Genomic DNA, 20,797 nt, shown 5'->3' on the forward strand with positions numbered 1-20,797 from the left:
CCTTTTGGTCCCTGTGCTCCTGGGACTCCTGATCTAGGAGAGAGGGCTGTTACTTTTTCTGGCTATCCCTGCTCCTCGAAGAAGCAATTGTTTTTCCGTACTCACTAATGACAACAATTTATTTTTATGGCTTCTGGAAAAATCCGTGCACTGCAACTAGCTACTTCCAAAGTTCAGCTGTGGGCTTTTGTTCTTCATTCTCGTCTGTATTCAACATTCCTTCAGGCCAGTATTGAAAATCTTAATAAGAATTATATCAGAAAAGAATTTTAGAATAAGCTGGTTGGCTTGACGGCCTAATTGAATTTCGAGGTTTTCTGTGTGGTATTAGACCCAAGTCCTGCTGGTACAACGCGTTCTCTGCAATGTTTGCTTCACACATATGTCACTGGAAAGAACAAAACCAAAATAGAACATCTTGTAAGTGGGAAATCCTCAGTGAATGTATTGGAGGAAAAAAAAAAAATCAAAACCAACCCTAAAGGCATCATGAGTATAAAATTAATTTTTAAGACAGCGACTAGTGAGATTGTTTCTCTCTCTCGTTAGCTGAGTAAACGAAGCAATGTTAATCCCTTGCTTTTTGGTGATTTTTAAAATGTTTTCCTGCTTACTTTGGACAGGATATTTCCACCTCTTAGGCAGCGTTAGGAAAGTAGACTGTTTCTGACTCTCAAAAATTTTACTTTGAAGTTTACCTCAGAACTTGGAGAGCATTTTATGCCGTGCCTGTCACTAGAACTAATAATGCTCAGTGGTCACAGTGTGAGTCCCTTCCGTCACCCACGTGCCCTGTGCTCTCCTGACACCGTATTTCTGTAGTGGAAAGGATGGTTGCCTGGATGGTCACGTCGGCCTCCCTCATAGGCCGGAAGCCTCCTCAGTGCAGAGGTCCAGTCCAGTTTTGCTCACTGTTATAGCCCCAGTGAATTACCTTGTTTATAATAGTTGCTCAATGAATGAATGAATGAATGAATTAGGAATGAATGAATGAATGACTGCATTTCACAGTAAGCAGGTTTTTCCTACATCTTCAGTGATTTGGACTTCTTACTTTCTGCCTCATGTTGTATGAAACCCACCTCTTCTCAGTCGTCCTTTCCTAGTCACTGTACCCTGGAAGCTCTGTTCTCCATCATGGCTCACTGTTTCATCCGTTCCTGCCATTTTGCATCCAGCTTTGTGTGTCTTCTCATTCAAAGTACGAGCCGAGTGTCCTGCTGAGTTTGTCCTTACATCTCTTTGCTGCTGTCCCCACGTCCTGACTTCCTGCTCATTCCCCATCATCACCAGATGTCCGGCCTCAGTGTTGTCCTGAGGGAATTCAATCTCTGCCGCATCTTCCCTCAGTCTCTCCCTCCAGGCCCCTTTCCGTCAGCCCATAAACATCCTAGGTGTCTCCTACACTTTGAATTTAAAACAGGTAAATAGCCTGACCAGGTGATGGCACAGTGGATAGAGCATCAAACTGGGATGTGGAGGACCCGGGTTCGAAATCCTGAGGTCGCCAGCATGAGTGCGGACTCATCTGGTTTGAGCAAGCCTCACCAGCTTGAGCCCGAGGTCGCTGGCTTGAGCAAGAGGTCACTCGGTCTGCGGTAGCCTCCCGGTCAAGGCAAGTATGAGAAATCAATCAATGAACAACTCAGGAACTGCAACGAAGAATTGATGTTTCTCATCTCTCTCCCTTCCTGTCTAGCTGTCTCTGTCCCTGTATGTCCCAATCTCTGACTCTCTCTGTCTCTGCCACAAAAAATAAAATAAAATTTTAAAATAAAATAAATAAAACAAGTAAATAAAGCACTTTCCTGTGTTTGATGATTCTGAATACAAAAGAAGTCCAGAGTTCTTTATTGTGTAAAGCCTGCTGCCTCTTAAATACACTCATTCCCTGAGAGCTTACCTCTGGTCTCTAACTGCGGCTTTTGTTTGGATGACTATCTCAAGTAGCTTCAACACCAGCTTCTTACTAGTGTGCCAGTAGTGTATTTCTGACTGCTGAACATCTTCCCCTGAATGTCCTGCCAACGCCTGAAGTTCATGGTGCCTGAACACAAGCCATTCATAGGTCTTTTCTTCTCGCCATCTTCTCATCTTGACATCCCAACACATCTTCTGGAGGTTCAGGCTATGGTGTTCTCTGTGACTTCTCTCAATAATCGGGCTGTTTCCTTACTGCTTCCTCAACTTCCTTTAAGTGCATTCGTTCTTTCCCATCCATTTTCACTGCTCCCATCCAAGTTCAAATGGCTGAACTGTCACAGTTACCTCTCACCTGAATGACAAGGAGATAAATATGGGTGCCTTAGGGACTCTTTACGCCTGATTAACATAAATTCTCCCAGAATCCTGCCTCCCAGTATATAAAAAGTTCTTATTTCTGCCTGGGGAGGAGAGCCCAGAATTCTACATGTGGCCACCCATCTCTTCCCGGATACCAGCGTTGGGACCGTGGTGTGACTGCCAGGGGCACCCGTCTCTTCCCGGATACCAGCGTTGGGACCGTGGTGTGATTGCCAGGGGCACCCGTCTCTTCCCGGACACCAGCGATGGGACCGTGGTGTGACTGCCAGGGGCACCCGTCTCTTCCCGGATACCAGCGTTGGGACCGTGGTGTGACTGCCAGGGGCACCCGTCTCTTCCCGGATACCAGCGTTGGGACCGTGGTGTGACTGCCAGGGGCACCCGTCTCTTCCCGGATACCAGCTTTGGGACCGTGGTGTGACTGCCAGGGGCACCCGTCTCTTCCCGGATACCAGCGATGGGACCGTGGTGTGACTGCCAGGGGCACCCGTCTCTTCCCGGATACCAGCGTTGGGACCGTGGTGTGACTGCCAGGGGCACCCGTCTCTTCCCGGATACCAGCGTTGGGACCGTGGTGTGACTGCCAGGGGCACCCGTCTCTTCCCGGACACCAGCGTTGGGACCGTGGTGTGACTGCCAGGGGCACCCGTCTCTTCCCGGATACCAGCGTTGGGACCGTGGTGTGACTGCCAGGGGCACCCGTCTCTTCCCGGATACCAGCGATGGGACCGTGGTGTGACTGCCAGGGGCACCCGTCTCTTCCCGGATACCAGCGTTGGGACCGTGGTGTGACTGCCAGGGGCACCCGTCTCTTCCCGGACACCAGCGATGGGACCGTGGTGTGACTGCCAGGGGCACCCGTCTCTTCCCGGATACCAGCGATGGGACCGTGGTGTGACTGCCAGGGGCACCCGTCTCTTCCCGGACACCAGCGATGGGACCGTGGTATGACTGCCAGGGGCACCCGTCTCTTCCCGGATACCAGCGTTGGGACCGTGGTGTGACTGCCAGGGGCACCCGTCTCTTCCCGGATACCAGCGTTGGGACCGTGGTGTGACTGCCAGGGGCACCCGTCTCTTCCCGGACACCAGCGATGGGACCGTGGTATGACTGCCAGGGGCACCCGTCTCTTCCCGGACACCAGCGTTGGGACCGTGGTGTGACTGCCAGGGGCACCCGTCTCTTCCCGGATACCAGCGTTGGGACCGTGGTGTGACTGCCAGGGGCACCCGTCTCTTCCCGGACTCCAGCGATGGGACCGTGGTGTGACTGCCAGGGGCACCCGTCTCTTCCCGGATACCAGCGTTGGGACCGTGGTGTGACTGCCAGGGGCACCCGTCTCTTCCCAGACACCAGCGTTGGGACCGTGGTGTGACTGCCAGGGGGACTGTTGGACTAGAGACAGGGTTAGTCATACTAAATGTGGATTCTCGGGGCTCTTATTTATCCACCAGCCTATTGACCTGAAGATATCGGTCAGATTTAATGTGTTATTTTAATAATACTTCTGTGCCATTCATTGTTTATGGGAAAATTTTAGTAATTTTGTTTGAAGTAAAATTTAGCTTCTTAGTTAAATGTCATGAAATTGAAAGTCCTGGCCAAGTAGCTCAGTTAGAGCGTCATCCCAATACACCAGGGTTGCGGGTACATACAGGAATCCACCAATGAATGCATGGACAGGTAGAAAAACAAACAGGTGTTTCTCCCCCCCCTTTCTCTCTCTCTCTCTCTCTCTCTCTCTCTCTCTCTCTCTCTTCCTCTCTGTCTAAAATCAATGAACAAAAAAAGTCATAAAATTGCATTTGATTCTATTTTACAATTTAATATATAAGGTCTGCTAGCATCTCCCCTAAATATCAGCCCCCCTGTGCAAACTCAGAATAAACCGAGTGAATGGCCATTGTACTAACGGGGGAGGTGAAATTGCCTCTCACTTGGTAGTTGTCCACTGGAGGTATGTGCACTGTTTCTTCCTTTTCACAAACATGGTGCTCCCTGCACACACCAAGACCAGCTCCCCACTGTAGGCTCTTGGAGTTGTAGATGGCTCAGGAAAGGAAGAAAGGAAGAAAGTTGGTTGGCTTCTCTCTTATTGTTCATCTCTGTAGCAGACTTCTTAATATTCTTATGCATGGTCATCATATCTGTTCATGGAACCCTTTGTTTATAGTAGTAACAATGATATTCAAATCTCAAGATGCCTTTGTTTGCAGTAAAATTGATTTCCCATTTGCAAAGTGACCCTTTTCCCACTCAGAGTTTCTTTAAACCCCAGATATGAGGAGCATTATTTAATCAGTTAGATATCCCATCGCGAGTCTAGGGGTTGTTGTCTATGTCAGTGCGTCAGGATGTCACACAGCTGCACAAACATGCCTCATGCTGAGGCCTGTCAGCCCGAAGTTGAAACTCCGAAATTCTCCGTGTGGGCTTGCAGGCAGATGGAAGTCTTTAGTGGCTTTTCCCTTTGGGAGTTTAAAAATAATGGCTGCCTCCATTAGAAAAACAAGTTAAGAAACTGATGGTATCAAATGTCTAAAATTAATACTACAGTAAATAAGGATTCTGTGCAATCAAATGACTATAGTCAATGTAAGTGAAGCATGCGCTCTGCCTGCATTCAACATGAACTTGACTGTGATGACACTGGGCTTAGTTTTAGGGAGCAAAACAGTACTGGCCCCAGCTCTTGGATTAATGCAAGGAAGTGCTTGGGGGTGGAATTAAGTTGTTATTCATTAGGGGTTATGTCTTGCCTTCTCTTAAAGTAGAACCCTATTCCTGCCCATGACTCTCTTACCCATTTTGTACAATGGACACTCTGGAGGCAAACTGTTGAGTTTAAATCCCATTTACCATTTATGATCTTGGGCAAGTTGCTTGGTCTCTCTGGGCTTCAACTTTTCCAATTATAAAATGAAAATACTAGTACCACTTACTTTATAGGGTTCTGGTGACAATTAATGAGACAGTATTCATAAAGCACTTAGAATAGGTCTGAATATGATCTATAAGACTGATATACTCAGCACAAAACTGTATGAGAATCACAGAATTTTAAAAGTTGGCAAGGAGCCTAAGATCATTTAACTTATGCTTCTAATTTCAATAATGAAATATCAGGCTCCTTGCTCAAGGTCACAGGGCTAGTAAAGTAGTAGAGTTGGGTCTTGGACTCACGTCTCTTCTTGGATAACAGTTAACCATCCCAATTGGATGGTCAAAATCCAGAACGTTAACTGAGACTTATTGCCTCTCCTGATTGTGCAATGTCTTCTTTGCTTTTTGTTCTACCAGCAGTCATACTTGCTGTTCTAGAGTTACAAGGAGGTACTGCTGGTTCAGCAGGAATTCAGCTAACATATTCCAATGAGGATAGCCTCATAGATGGGGGGGAGGGGAACCTTGGTCAAATCAGATGACCTAGATTATGTGCCTCGAGTTAATGATTTGGGAAGCCAAATAGCCTTCTTAGGTCTTAGTTTCCTTAGATATAAGGCTTATATATATATATTATATATATATTATATATATGATAATGTAGAGCTGTTAAACATGATTGTTGTTCCTATAAATGATAACATTATACTTAACGTATCTGTGGATTGCGTTGCTCAGACTGCTGCCTGCTCTATTGTGCAGAGTAAGAGCAAACATAATGTTGTCACTATTTACAGAAAATAAACATTTCGACTTTTAATCTTGCTTCTAATTTAGCACAGCTTCAGGGCAATCTCAAAAGATAGTGGAAAGGTAGATTAGCTCTCCCAGAAACCTAGTAAGGGCAAGGAGTATTATTTTACATTTTCCAGGTAAAGAACGTGGTAGTGATAGCCTTTCTAAAAAGAAGACTTGTCTGTAAAGCTCACCAATGCCATGTTTATAAAGCTCTGTCACTGAAGTTCTAGCTAAGGTAGCATATTCCTCATTTTGTAACTAGGTAGCTTCGCTTTGAAATGCTCATGCATTTAGATGAATCTCACGGACGCGATGTTCAGTGAGAGAAGGCAGACGTAAAGGAATTGCGGTATGACCGCACTAGGCTGAAGTTCAGGAACACATAAAGCACATCAGTGTTGATGGAAGTTGTAACGGGGAGTGGATGGGAGAGGGTGGGCACCGACTGGGAAGAAGAACAGGGAAGCTGTGGGGCTGGGAGTGAACTTGACTGGAATCTAGACGGTGACGGCATGCACTAATGCCGTTTCCTTTGTGTACGTATGTTTTACCTCAGAGTTTATTTTGAAAAAGCTCCATATTATTAATTTTAATGACAATGGGAAGTACTGATCTTATCCCAAGTCCCTTTAGAGAACTTTTATAGTTTTAACTTTCAAGTGGCAGAGGAACGGAAGTTGGCAAATTTGGAGGCCAGTTATAAGAGCAGTCTTCTTCTGAGGGGACTAAAATTCCTTCATTTATCTCTGTTATAGCAACACTTTTTGTATTCTGTTCTTTTTCTTTAAATTTAAGTTCTTGTTTACATTATGTTCTTTTTACTCTTGGATTTTAAAAAGATTATGGTTAAATAATTTAAAAACCATTTTTAGCTATACCTATTACCTTAATGTTGATTTTTTTTTTATTTTTTTTTTGTATTTTTCTGAAGCTGGAAATGGAGACAGTCAGATAGACTCCCGCATGCGCCCGACCGGGATCCACCCGGCACACCCACCAGGGGGCGATGCTCTTCCCACCAGGGGGCGATGCTCTGCCCCTCCGGGGTGTAGCTCTGTTGCAACCAGAGCCACTCTAGCGCCTGGGACAGAGGCCAAGGAGCCATCCCCAGCGCCCGGGCCATCTTTTGCTCCAATGGAGCCTCGGCTGCGGGAGGGGAAGAGAGAGACAGAGAGGAAGGAGAGGGGGAGGGGTGGAGAAGCAGATGGGCGCCTCTCCTGTGTGCCCTGACCGGGAATCAAACCAGGGACCTCTGCACGCCAGGCCGACGCTCCACCACTGAGCCAACCGGCCAGGGCCAATGTTGATAATTTTTTTTTTTTTTTTCATTTTTCTGAAGCTGGAAACAGGGAGAGACAGTCAGACAGACTCTCGCATGCGCCCGACCAGGATCCACCCGGCACGCCCACCAGGGGCGGTGCTCTGCCCCCCAGGGGGCGATGCTCTGCCCATCCTGGGCGTCGCCATATTGCGACCAGAGCCACTCGAGCGCCTGAGGCAGAGGCCACAGAGCCATGCCCAGCGCCCGGGCCATCTCTGCTCCAATGGAGCCTTGGCTGCGGGAGGGGAAGAGAGAGACAGAGAGGAAAGCGCTGCGGAGGGGTGGAGAAGCAAATGGGCGCTTCTCCTGTGTGCCCTGGCCGGGTTGGGTCCTCCGCACGCTAGGCCGACGCTCTACCGCTGAGCCAACCGGCCAGGGCCCAATGTTGATTATTTTAAAGGAACTATCAGCTGATGAAAAGCAATTTTCTTCTGCACCAACTAAGGTCATTCCTAACTCTTAAATTCTATTATTCTCAGATTTTTAAAGTAGTGGTTGATATATTTCTACATAGGAAACTTAAAAATTCTCTAAATCCTTTACAATTTTTTTTCACATTTAACCATGTCACATGTTCAAATACATGACCTTATAAGTTTGTTTTTATCTTTTCCCATAAATATATATCATCCATCTGTTATGAGCACAGTGCTCTGATAATGAGACCATTTTTCTTGACATTACTGTACTTTAAAAGGTCAGCCGCCCTTGGTCCGTTCACTTGCAGGCCAACCCCTCCTGGATTTCCACTAGAAATGCTACATGTCTGTGGTCCCAGTTCAAGTCTCGCTCTCCCTGTGAAATGTTCCTGAGACCCCCCCAGCCAGAGTTACTACTCTCTCTGGGTTGCTCAACTTCCGCCTTCATCCCAGTGCCTCCCCCGCAGGCTGGCATCATTGATCACGATCATGCCTCCTCCCGCTGTTCCCCACCCCCATGCTGTGAGCTCTGTAAAAGCAAGAATCCTATCTCTGATCTCCCAGACTTCCAGGGTGAGTCACAGCACCATGGTAGAGCACTGGATAAGAGGCCCATCACTGGCAGCTACTCGATGTGTCACTTTAGGAAGATATTTATTCCTTACTTCGTCATATAATTTAACCGATCTATATCCTCTTACTCTTTCTCTATATGAACAAACACACACGTACACATACTGTCGCTGATCCTACGTTGGATACCTAGTCTCTGTGATTATTTGTTTCCTTATCTCAACAATGGGAGCAATAATGGTGTTTCTCTCGGAGCCGTTGTGAGAATTAGCCCGAGCTAATGCAGGTAAAGTGCTCAGCACAGTGCCTGGCACACAGTGAGTACTCAATAAATTCTGCAACTAATAAAATGCTCACTAAGTTCCATGTTTAGGAGAGAATGAAATCCGCAGTGGGTCAGTGACTGGGTTCAGGGTTGGGTTCTGCTCATCAGGGCTCTCCCACCAGCATGAGCTATAGGATTTCTGTTCTTGCATTGGGCCACTCTGTAAATATTCTTGTAGTAATAAAATACTAAGAACCGAAAGTGTCAATAAAGGAAAATCTTACAGAGAAACGGGCAATTATAAAGCATATTACTTTCCAAAACTTCTCTGAGCAGGAATCTTGATTGTTGACAAAAGATAGAACTCCTTGAATTCTCTCTAAGGCTGATAGCCTCTCCTCTAAAAATCTCCCTAATCCTCATTTGACCTCTCTGCTAGCTAATGCCACATTTTAACAAATTAAACCTTTATTTAAGAATAGGTTTAGAATTGCAGAAAAGTTGTCAAGATAGCAGAGTTCTCCTCTACTCCCAACTTAATTTCTCCTATTGTTCATTTCTTGTATCAATATGATACATTTGTTACAACCCAGGAAAGAGCATTGGTACATTACTATTAACTATATGGTTTATTAGGATTTCACTGGTTTTTCTCAATTGTCCTTTTTTTGTCCCAGGATCCCATCTAGGATATCACATTGCATTTAGTCATCATGTCTTCTTAGTTTTTTCTGGTTTGTGACAGTTTTTCAGACTTTTCTTGTTTTTAATGACCTGAACAGTTTTGAGGTATATTAGTAATTTATACATGTCCCTCAATTTGGTTTTATGTAATGTTTCTCTCTCGGTTACTATGGGGTTATGAGTTTTGAAGTATGATTATCACATTATATCAAAGGTAGATGCCATCATGACTTATTACTGATGCAGTTAATCAACACTTGGCCAGGCCGTTTTGTTAGGTTTTTCCACTGTAAAGTCTCTCTCCCCTACTCTTTATACTATACTCCTTGGAAAGAAATCACCATGTGTAGCCCACATTTAAGGAGAGGAGAGTCAAGCTTCATCTCCTTGGGAGGAAGTGTTTATATAAATTATTTGTAATTCTTCTATACAGATTTGTCTGTTCTCCCACATCTATTTATTTATTTTTTCAATATTTATAACAGTATGGACTTGTGCATATTTATTTTATACTTTGGATTTTAATCTAATACATTATTTATTTAATGTTACTCAGATTGCTTCAGCTTTGGCCTTTGGGACTCTTTCAGTTAGCTCCTGTGTGACCTTGAGAAACTCCTATCAGTATGTTTTTTAAGTACCTGCTTACTTTCTCGCACTATAAGATGCTTCATGCTCATCTGGTATTCTCCTTGCCCCAGCCCTGGAAGCAGCCGTATCTGTAAAGAGACTGATTCCCTTTATTGGAGAGTTGCCGTTAGAAGCCAAGACCCGAGTGCTGGGCGTGCTCACAGAGCAGTCATTGCTTCTCGGTCCTCCGAACAAACAGCTAAGACATACGTGTGTGTCCCGAGCCAAATGTACAGACATCTGTCTATCTTTCTGTCTCTCTATCTGGCTATCTATCTATCTATCTATCTGATCTCTTTATCTGGGAAAACAAAAGTCTGTTGTGATGTGTCCAACTTTATTCATCAGTCTTTTTTTTTTTTAATTTTATTCATTTTAGAGAGGAGAAAGAAAGGGAGAGAGACAGAGAGGGAGAGAGAGAGGAGAGAGAGACAGAGAGAGAAGGTAGGGAGGAGCTGGAAGCATCAACTCCCATATGTGCCTTGACCAGGCAAGCCCAGGGTTTTGAACCGCCGGTGACCTCAGCATTTCCAGGTCGACGCTTTATCCACTGTGCCACCTCAGGTCAGGCTAATGTGTCCAACTTTAATCCAGTACCATGGCTCACTCTGGTTTCCCCCTTTACTTATCTGTAACCGTTCTTCCCAGGAATGAGAAACTTGTCTCCGAACATTCATTGTTTGTTTGCTCCATTGAGTATATGTGTAAGGCAGTTTCAGAATGGCTAATCCATGCCTCCCATGTATGGATTAAATATGACAAACATTTTTTTTCTGTTCCTTTTCTCTTCCCTTCCACTAGTCATTCATCTTACCCCCCCCCCAAAAGGAAGAGAAACCCAATGTAAATGCTTATTAGCAAGCGAATAAGGATCTTCTTTAGACAACTGAAGACAAGGACACCATTTGATTTACTTAGAAACCATTATTCAGTCACATCTGCGATGGCTCGTAGAATCAATGTACTCTGACCTTGTTGTCCACTCGGTTTTGTGCCTGGAGATTGTATGTATGCCCAGGTGTGTGCCATCACATGTCCTCAGTCATGGTGTCTGGTGAGAGAGAAGCCTCACATAAATGCAGGAACTAAAGTTAAATCTTCCTTAAGTGTTGTTCTGATGCGTTCTCTTGGCCATATGTTCTGTAGCCTTTAAAGGGGCAAGTGGCAGAATTATAATGGAAACAAAAACTTCAATACAAATTTAAAATGCAGTGAGAATGTTTATGTAAGCATAATAAAATACAAAAACCCAAATAGCCTAAAAACAATATTTTAAGGAAATAAAGGCTGGTTTGCTTCTTTCACGCCTTTTAGGTTCTTGACTTTTTAAACATCAGATGGGAAAAGAGTTAATGTTCTGTTTATACTACTCACAGGAGGTAACCATTCCCTTGGTAGCTGTGGTGCAAAAGAAGTACAATGACAATTTGGCAAACTGTGCCAACACGTGGTTTCTAATTGCAAGTCTGGTTTACTGTAATAACCCAACAATTGCCAAATTACAGGTGGATTCATTCAATCAGGAAAAGGCATGTGTGAGTGTGTTGGTGTGGTCATTGACACTGGCCCAGGCTGTTTCCAGAGAAGAGATCAAGTCTAGAATTACAAATGAATAAGGAATGATCATGGCTGTTCATTTCTTCTGCAGCAATGGATTTAGCATTAAGGATTTCATTTTTCACTCATCAACTACCTCACTCAGTCTCCCCATCGGCCGCCTTCTGTCAGCTAAGGAATTATTTGATTTTTATTTTTCTTTGTTTATTTTTGTTTTCAGGAGAAAAATAGGCTATTCTTAAATGGATCAGGTCCAAAGCAGAATTTTCATGGAGTGTCAGGGAACTGGATATGGGGGTTGAGAGAAAAAAAGGAACTAGGATGTGTGTCTATAGCTACAGAAGTGAACTTGAGATGGAAACTTAACTTCCTATGTTTGTAATAGTCAGCCCTTTTATATTGCACAACATGTTTGAACTGTTCAAAATTGAGCCCTTCAGCATAAAGTCTTAATAAAGAAGTACCATACACTTCATTCCTCCCTGGGTTTTCCCCTTGTTTAAGGGATAGAAATAACAGTGAAGTAAATAAGAATTTTACTTCTTTACCCTGGTTTAGCTTCAAATTCAGTCTGTGTGATACTTCTCTCTCTGCCTGCGGCACCATGGCCGAAATGGGAAGGAGAGTAGGTGAGGAGCCAGGCACCGAAGGATTGTATTTCTACCTGAAGTTAGTGTAGAATTCACTAGTGGGAAGAATGGAATTTATCTTTCTTGTTTGGAAGGAATACTCATAAGGATTTAGGTGTTGACGTGTACAGATGGTCTTTCTTTTTTTATTCAGTTTCAGATTTTTCTGCTTTTTGTTATGTCAAGTAATTTTTGATTGAAACTTAGACATCTTTGTATTATGTGATGAAACTCTAAATTTTATTGAAACTTTTGTTTTAACTGGCTTTGTCTGATGTACTTCTGGCAAGTGAAGCAAGGGATGCTACCTCATTACTGCCAGGTGGAGGGAAAAAGCCATGTTCTTCACTTGTCCTCTGTTGATACCTGGTGGTGGAACTGGGAATGCTGGTAACTCCTTGTTACGGTTGGGCACAGTGAGATTTTCAGATGCCCTGTGGTCCCCGCTGGCACCACAATGGGTGGCAGTGGTCTTGTTCCCACTAAGCAGTGGCTTATTACCACCCCAACATTGGGGAGAGGGAGTCCCTGAGAGACACCTCATTACTGCCAGGTACAGTTGGAAGTCCAAGCTTTCACACGATCTCTACTGACATTATACAGCAGGGGTCCCCAAACTTTTTACACAGGGGGCCAGTTCACTGTCCCTCAGACTGTTGGAGGGCCGGACTATAAAAAAAACTATGAACAAATCCCTGTGCACACTGCACAGATCTTATTTTAAAGTAAAAAAACAAAACAGGAACAATACAATATTTAAAATAAAGAACAAGTAAATTTAAATCAACAAACTGACCAGTATTTCAATGGGAACTATGCTCCTCTCACTGACCACCAATGAAAGAGGTGCCTCTTCTGGAAGTGCGGTGGGAGCCGGATAAATGGCCTCAGGGGGCCGCATGCAGCCCGCGGGCCATAGTTTGGGGACCCCTGCTATACAGGATGCTTCCTTGTTGGCCGGGCTGGGCCGGGGGGGGGGGGGCACAGAGATCCTGGCTTCCCTTGTTCTTCTCTGACCTCACTCTGGGTGTTGGAGCTCCTTGGCAGAGGTTCATGTGGGTGGAGGTCTAGTCTCTCCACTCAGCCCTTGCTAGCATGGATGATCCTAGTTTCTTCTGTGGAGATTGGCTGGGCTCTTCCTTTCCCACTCCTTTGGCTTTTGTTGAGGTTTTTTGGTCTGTGACCATTGGCGTTCCCATGTTGGCAACTGCTTCAACTACAAGTCTGACATAGATGAGACAAAAATAAAACCCAGAGATCTTACCTCCACATTGTTTCACAGACCTTGAGGTCCCAGGCTGGTCTCTTTTCTTTTTACCTTGCAGAGTCTTCTTATCTTGGATTTATATGTAACACCTAGGACTTTTTAGTTGTATTGAGCAGGAGGAATAGGAAAAAATAAGTCTGCTCCATCATCTTCCTGCAAGCAGAAATCTTTGCCATTCCATTTTTGTTTTGTTCTGTTTTTCCCAATATTTTATTAGGGAAAATTTGAACAATTATACAGTTAACCACCACATATCCACCACCTAAATTCAACACTTCACATTTTGCTCTATTTAATTTTATTTTGTACAGGATGGGACAAAAGTAAGCTTGCAGTTGTTCATATGGAAAGTAATACAGGCCCTGGCCAGTTGGCTCAGCGGTAGAGCGTCGGCCTGGCGTGCGGGGGACCCGGGTTCAATTCCCGGCCAGGGCACACAGGAGAAGCGCCCATTTGCCTCTCCACCCCCCCTCCTCCTTCCTCTCTGTCTCTCTCTTCCCTTCCCGCAGCCAAGGCTCCATTGGAGCAAAGATGGCCCAGGTGCTGGGGATGGCTCCTTGGCCTCTGCCCCAGGCGCTAGAGTGGCTCTGGTCGCGGCAGAGCATCGCCCCCTGGTGGGCAGAGCGTCGCCCCTGGTGGGCGTGCAGGTGGATCCCGGTCGGGCGCATGCGGGAGTCTGTCTGACTGTCTCTCCCCGTTTCCAGCTTCAGAAAAATACCAAAAAAAAAAAAAGTAATACAGTAATCAGTAAACAACAATACAAGAACAAACTGTTTTGCATATTAATAACTATAAACCTACTTTTACCCCATCCTATATTTATCTGTCCGTTCTATCCATCCATGCATTGTTTTTAGATATCAGTACACTTCACCCCTAAATACATCAGGGTGAATACTGTTAATTGGATTTCACTGCTTCTGGGTTTTTGAGGGCAAATTTTAAATGAAGTAAAGTTTACAATATCATAATTACTATTTGATGGGTTTTGTATATATCCGTCCTTTATTGAGATTATTTCTATCACCCCAAAAAGTTCACTCTTCTTAATTTTTTTTTTTTTTTACAGAGACAGAGAGAGAGTCAGAGAGAGGGATAGACAGGGACAGACAGACAGGAACAGAGAGATGAGAAGCATCAATCATTAGTTTTTCATTGCGTGTTGCGACTTCTTAGTTGTTCATTGATTGCTTTCTCATATGTGCCTTGACCGTGGGCCTTCAGCAGACGGAGTAACCCCTTACTGGAGCCAGTGACCCTGGGTCCAAACTGGTGAGCTTTTGCTCAAGCCAGATGAGCCCGCGCTCAAGCTGGCGACCTCGGGGTCTCGAACCTGGGTCCTTCCACATCCCAGTCCAACGCTCTATCCACTGCACCACCGCCTGGTCAGGCTTCTTCTCAATTTTTACCACCATCTTATTCCTAAGCAGCAATTACTGTTCTGCTTCTCTTTCTTCTTCTTTAAAAAATATTGCATTTGATTTGAGAGAGAGAGAGAGAAGCATCAACTCGTTCCATTTCATTGTACACTCATTGATTGCTTTTTGCATGTGCCCTGACTGGGTATCAAACCACGACTTCCATGTGCCGGGATGACACACTGTCCACTGGGCCACCAGCCAGAGCCAGGTTTATTTTGGCCATAAATTAATTTTGTTTCTTTTAGAACTTCCTATAAATAGAACCACACTTTTTTGCATGTTGCTTTTCTTCCAGCACCTTTTTGAGATGCATTCATGTTGTTCATGTATAAATTGCTCTCTTCTTAAAAATTGCTAAGTGCTGTTTCACTGCAGAAGTAAGACTGTAGTTTATCTAACAGGGCTGCTTCCAGTGTTTTGCCATTAAAATTTGATAGTTGGGGTAGTTTAAGTCCTCACTGTCTTCCTTTTGTTTTGAACATAGTGCAGGATGACATTTTATGCTTTCCTTCTGAGTGATGACACGACTAAGGCACGTGAAGATAGTGCTGTCACATACAGTACCCACGTTTTCCACATAGTTCTTGTTGGTAGTGATAGCTATCGTTTGTTTGACACCAAAAACTTCTTTGTAATAGAAGCAAAAGATAGTTTTAGTGTTGTGAAAATTAGAATTTAACTTCTTGGCACTAAATTTTAATTTTGAAGAAGAAACCATGATTATATTCATTACTGAGAATGCCAAACTAGCCTGTGGGGGAACAGCCTATTTCAGAAATTCTTAGAATGCTCTTATTTCTGCACAAATACTGATGTAGTTGTTACACATAGATTGAGCCGTTTCAAAGAACCGTATTTGTGTTTCGCTTCCTATGAAGTAAGCCTCTTGCCTCTTCTCTGTTAACACAAAATGGTTATCTAAGGGGACTGTAATTTCTGATTCATTTATACTGATTGATATCAAAGAGTTCTAACAGGAAATGGACAAAATAAACTTGACTTGAGATTCCAGTTCAAGTGGGCACCTTTGCTTGCTATTAACAGTGCGGGAAGAAATAGATGATGTTGTTTGAAGCCGGTAGTAGAGCTTTCCTTTTTCTTTTCTCATACAGTTGACGGCCTGGACAAAGCGTCTGTAGCTAACTCGGATGGCCCTGCGGCAGGTCCCCAAACACCGCCCTTCAAGAGGAAAGGGAAACTCTCCACCATTGGTAAAATCTTTAAGCCTTGGAAATGGAGGAAAAAGAAGACCAGTGACAAATTTAGAGAAACCTCAGCAGGTATGAATATCCTATCTTTGTTAGAAGAGAAAATAAATCATTAAATTCATCAAAAGGTAAAAAGAAAAATCGTGGCTTGCAAGATTACTTTTCTGCAAAAAAAGTCCAAATTTAAAATGAAACTGCATTTCAGGATGCAGCTACTTAGAATTCTGATTTGCCTTCTTTTACTATTCATTTTGGCTTTCTAAGATAGTTTTGTAAATATATATACTTGTAAATTTATAAAAACTGGTGTGTAGGGAGGGAGAGATAAGTGGAAAATTAGAAGTGCAAATGTTATTTGCTAACACTGTAGTTCAATTATCCATTTGCACACACACACACTCATATATATATATATATATATATATATATATATATATAGTTAGTTAGTTCGTTCGTTTGTTCCAGAAGCATAATCCTATCTGTTAGCTTAAAATATTTTAATGTCTTTTCTTGAATGTATTTGTTCAGTGGGCAAAATTTGAATGTCTGTATAAAAGAAAAATATTGTTATATTTACTGTTTAGTTTTAAATTTCTATTATGTTTTTAAGGCTGGTTTTTGTCTTACGTGAGTCATAACCCCCTTGGTGTGAAAACATTTTATTGCTATTTTATTTTAACATTAAATACTTTGTTAAACTTAAGAATTATATCATTTAGTGCTTTTCCTATGGACTCGTGGAGGAAGTTGGCTTGAAGTCTCAGGCCAGCATTGAGCCCAACTTAAACAAGTGTCCAGTATCAGTGGTATTTTGTTAATATAAAGTTTAGCTTTTTCCATGCTTATAGTCCAAAACAGTCACTTCATCAAAATTCCTCATTGCACCACAGTCTAATATTGTCACTGTGTACAGAGTCACAGAGCACATCTTACCAAGGTAAAAGCTGGCCTTTAGTTCTAGCGCTGTGAAATAAGATAAATAAGAATACCACAAGTAGCCCAAGGGTAGGGTAGGGAGTAGGGACCCCAAAGTTTCCTAAGGAAAATGGCCTCCCATGTATTAGTAGCCTTCAAGTGTCTTACTATTTTTAAATAAGTTATGATACTATATGTTGGATTTGTTTCAAAATAATCCTGGAAAAGGGGTAAGGATAGATGAGAGAAGATTGGCTACAAGTTGGTAATTGCTGAAGCTGAGTGAATGATACTCTGGGTTTGTTATTCTCATCTCTTTTATTAAGGAAATTGGAAAAATTTCCTTAATAAAAACATTGAAACCAAAAAGAGACTTTGCTTAGAGGGAAATGATAGCTTGGTTATTGAATCGGTTTTAGTACCTAATGGGCTTCTTGGATTAAGAGACAGTAGGAAGTGGTGGACAGAGTGCTGTGCTGAGTGATGACCTCTGGGTTGTACGGTAGTAGTGTCCTTGCCACCAAGGTGCCATGACCTCGAGCAAGTCCGATCAGAGCTGAATGAGTTGAATTTTAAGGTGCTGTCAATTCAAATTCTCTTGTCAGTCCTCGAGTCCTTCAGGCCCTTGACGGGGCACCTTGTTCTCTCCCTTGCTCTTCAGTTGTGAAGGGGACCATGGTGACCTTCTTAAGTACCTCTTCTCATGGTTCCGTGAGCATTGGGAGATTCTGGCTCTTCTTGTTACCATGGCTACCCAAGGTGGTACAGTAGTGTTAAGGAGATGCTGAGAAGAGAGAATGGAAGTCTCTTTAATCATCTTTCTTCTTGACCTGAATCTGGGCTGATAATCTTCTCTCTCTCCCTAAAGTAAGAAAGACAGCTATAAAGAAATGCCTCTTCTTCTTTTCACCTCTCTCTCATTATTTTAACCACGAGGAAGCTATAACATGTTTCCACCAGCTCTGAATATTCAAGAAGAGTGATTTTAAACAGCTTCAGTGTTATTTTATGTTGTCCCATATTGACTGAGGAAAACCTAGCCATCTCTGAGGTCTCTTTTTCCGTTACAGAATTACACAGGATTTTATGTAAATTTTGCTCCATGAAGTTCTTGCTGGATACTATATCCCTGGTTCCTAGACTACCAAACTTGCATTAAAAACCTGAAAAAGTTATTAGATGCTTCATTGGCTTTATTACATCAAAATTGTGACAGAATAAAAACAAGCCACATAAATATGTGAGCAAGTCTTTGTGAATTTGCCTCCTGCATATTCTAGCGTGATTTCTTTTTAAACCCACATTATTACTCACGTTTTACTTGAATTTTATAGGATGTTATCAAATGTCCCATTCTCAAGTATTTTATCATCACTCTTAAATGTATGTCTATTTTAAGGCTTAAGTTCCTACTGAGCCTCGTGGAATGCAGAAGAACAGCCTGAACTAAAGGGTAGCACAAAATGGTACATCGCGGTTTTCTTTTTTTCACATCGAGGAAAGATGTCACATTTGGAGGAAAATCGATGTGGTTGGAAATAACCAAGAAAAAGATGTTTTCTTCTTTGAATAAATTACCGCAGAAACGGGGAAATCTGGCTGTTTGGATAGGACCAAGGTCATGTGCTGTCTGGCAAACTAGTATAAAGCACACCTTAGGCAACACCCACAATATCCTGGCATCTGAAAGGAGAGAGGCCTTCCTTCCAAGAAAAGTAACTTTTCTGGGTTTTACCTTCTCTTAAACTTCTGGCTTTACACTCAGCAGGACATGAATCTCTCTGTGTTCCAATATGCAGTGATTAATACCGCTTTTCCTAGTCTGGGCTTCTGCTGTAGTTTTCAGTCGGTAGTGGACAGGATGCGGTGCTGATTTATTCATGCCGCTGTGATCGCGTTCACTGTGGTGGGAAGAGGAAAGGAGGGTCCTGTCCTGCCTGCTCTGATGCTGGTTGGGTATATTTTGGAAGGTTGTCTTGTGCTATAAGGCAGGCTGGGCCTGGGCCCCGACTTTCAGTTCTTCAGCCTTGCTTTAAAGTGGAAAACTTGGGCCCTGGCTGGGTAGCTCAGTTGGTTAGTGTCATCCTGATACACCAAGGTTGCAAGTTCAATCCCAGGTCAGGGCACATACAACAGTTAACCAAGGAATGCATAAATAAGTGGAACAACAAATCAATGTTTCTCTCTCTCTCTCTCTCTCTTAAATCAGTCAATAAACAAACATTTAAACCAGAGAAGTTACCTGTCTTCCCCTCTGGTGTAGCTGGTCTGGGGGCAGGAGAATACCCCCGTTTCCATTTCCTTTCCCAGGAGCCTCTCTTCCTTCCCTTTCTCTTCCTGAGTGAGCGGGCCCTGCTTGGGGGGTGTCATCTCACCTCTAGGTTCCATCCCTTCCCTGTCCCTAGACAGCAGACTGTCCTGTCTGCTTTCCCCGTACCTAACCATTTCTTCCTGTTCTTTATTTGAGGGGATGGGGGATGGGAGGTAGACTAAGATTCTTCTCTCTGGATCTCTAAATATACTTTTTATCTCCCCAAAGCTAAGACCTAGTGAAACCTAGTCATTCCTTCAACTTCTGCATAGACTACGACCATCAAGGCCAAATGTCCTGAAAACCCGACCTGTACCTCTGTTGCCACTTTCTCTCCGCACTTTCTTCCTCCTCCCACGGCAGTTGCCCTAGCATCCCATGCTCTGGGAACTGGCTTCAGGCCTCCTGATCATGAACTTGGTAGGACTCGCTCATTTTCATCATTTCAATGATATTTGCCCTTACTGATGAGTTGTTCCTTGATTGATGGAAGGTGTCATTATCTTGGTTATTTTTGTCTTTTCTTCCTCTCTTTTGACCCTTCTCATCTCCCCTAAGTCTTCAAGGCGGGTTTGCTACATGTCTTAGCCCTTCTCATGCTTCGAGTGTGTCCTTCCTCATCACGCCCGCTCTTCTCAGGACCCACATCTCTTAAACCCAGGTGCCAGCGGAAGCCCAGGCACTTCTGCCCAAGCGCCTAACGGGCAGCACTGCCCGAGGACCGTGTGTTTACACAAAACCCATTCCCATGGTCTGGGTCTGCGTACATCAGCACCGTAAAGAGGGTTCATGCCAGGCACTGCGCCAGATCCAGGCAGCCTGCAGCCAGTCAGCAGGCGAGGTTCCTGCTCTCGGGAAGCTTTCCCTCTACAGGGCAAAGGTGCTGATCAAGGCTGTGAATGAGCGCAGAGGGTGCAGGACGACAGCGTAGAAAGCGCTATGTACAAACGTGTTCCAAACCAGAACAGATCCCTTGCCAACCCCAGCTGCCCTGCCTGCTGCAGACGTGGCTTTGTTTTGCCATCCAGACTTTGCACCATGGAGTTCTTGGACTCTTCCTTGCCTATCATCTTCCCATTGGATTAGTTTCAAAATAAGTAGTTATTTATTTCCTCCAAGTTAGATGGCCCCTAACACCCGCCTTTCCTCTCGATCACTGTTGTCTGTCCTCCTCGCTCTCTGTCTCAGCGACTGCTGACAGCCCCTCTGCTGTGCACTCGTTGTAGAAGACAATGGAAAGCGAGAAGGCGGGGAGAGGCTGGGTTCTGGCAGGAAGCCCACAGGTGGAACCTGACCTCGCCGGTGAGACTGACAGAGAAGGTTCAGGCTGACACAGGTTGTCAGGAACCCAGAGTAAGCAAGATAACACGTTTCCAAGTCTCAGGGCAGCCAAGTCAAACGGTGTGTACCTCCCAGCAAGATGGCACCTGTTCCACCAGGTCGAGTAGAATAACAGAGCGTCCAGGGGAGTGAGATTGGGAAATGCAGGCAGGCCTTGGTAGCCAGGGCGTTCTTTACATAAGTCCTAGTAGTATTCATGGGCAGACGGGGCCGAGTATAAGAAACAAAGATTCAAATAGGCCCCCATCCTTGTTTGTTTGTTTGTTGGTAT

General features: G+C 44.0%; 1 protein-coding gene across 5 annotated transcripts in view; it reads left to right on the forward strand.

Moving 5' to 3' along the window:
- The window catches only part of PHACTR2 (phosphatase and actin regulator 2), a 247,584-nt gene that overhangs the window by 143,498 nt on the left and 83,289 nt on the right, over positions 1-20,797 (forward strand). For all 5 annotated transcript variants that reach the window (XM_066248270.1, XM_066248269.1, XM_066248274.1 and 2 more), the window contains exon 2: positions 15,864-16,031. In XM_066248270.1, the coding sequence (XP_066104367.1) occupies positions 15,864-16,031 (168 nt within the window). The remainder of the gene's footprint in view (positions 1-15,863; positions 16,032-20,797) is intronic.

Source organism: Saccopteryx bilineata, chromosome 12, assembly GCF_036850765.1.
Source record: "Saccopteryx bilineata isolate mSacBil1 chromosome 12, mSacBil1_pri_phased_curated, whole genome shotgun sequence".
Classification (NCBI taxonomy): domain Eukaryota; kingdom Metazoa; phylum Chordata; class Mammalia; order Chiroptera; family Emballonuridae; genus Saccopteryx; species Saccopteryx bilineata.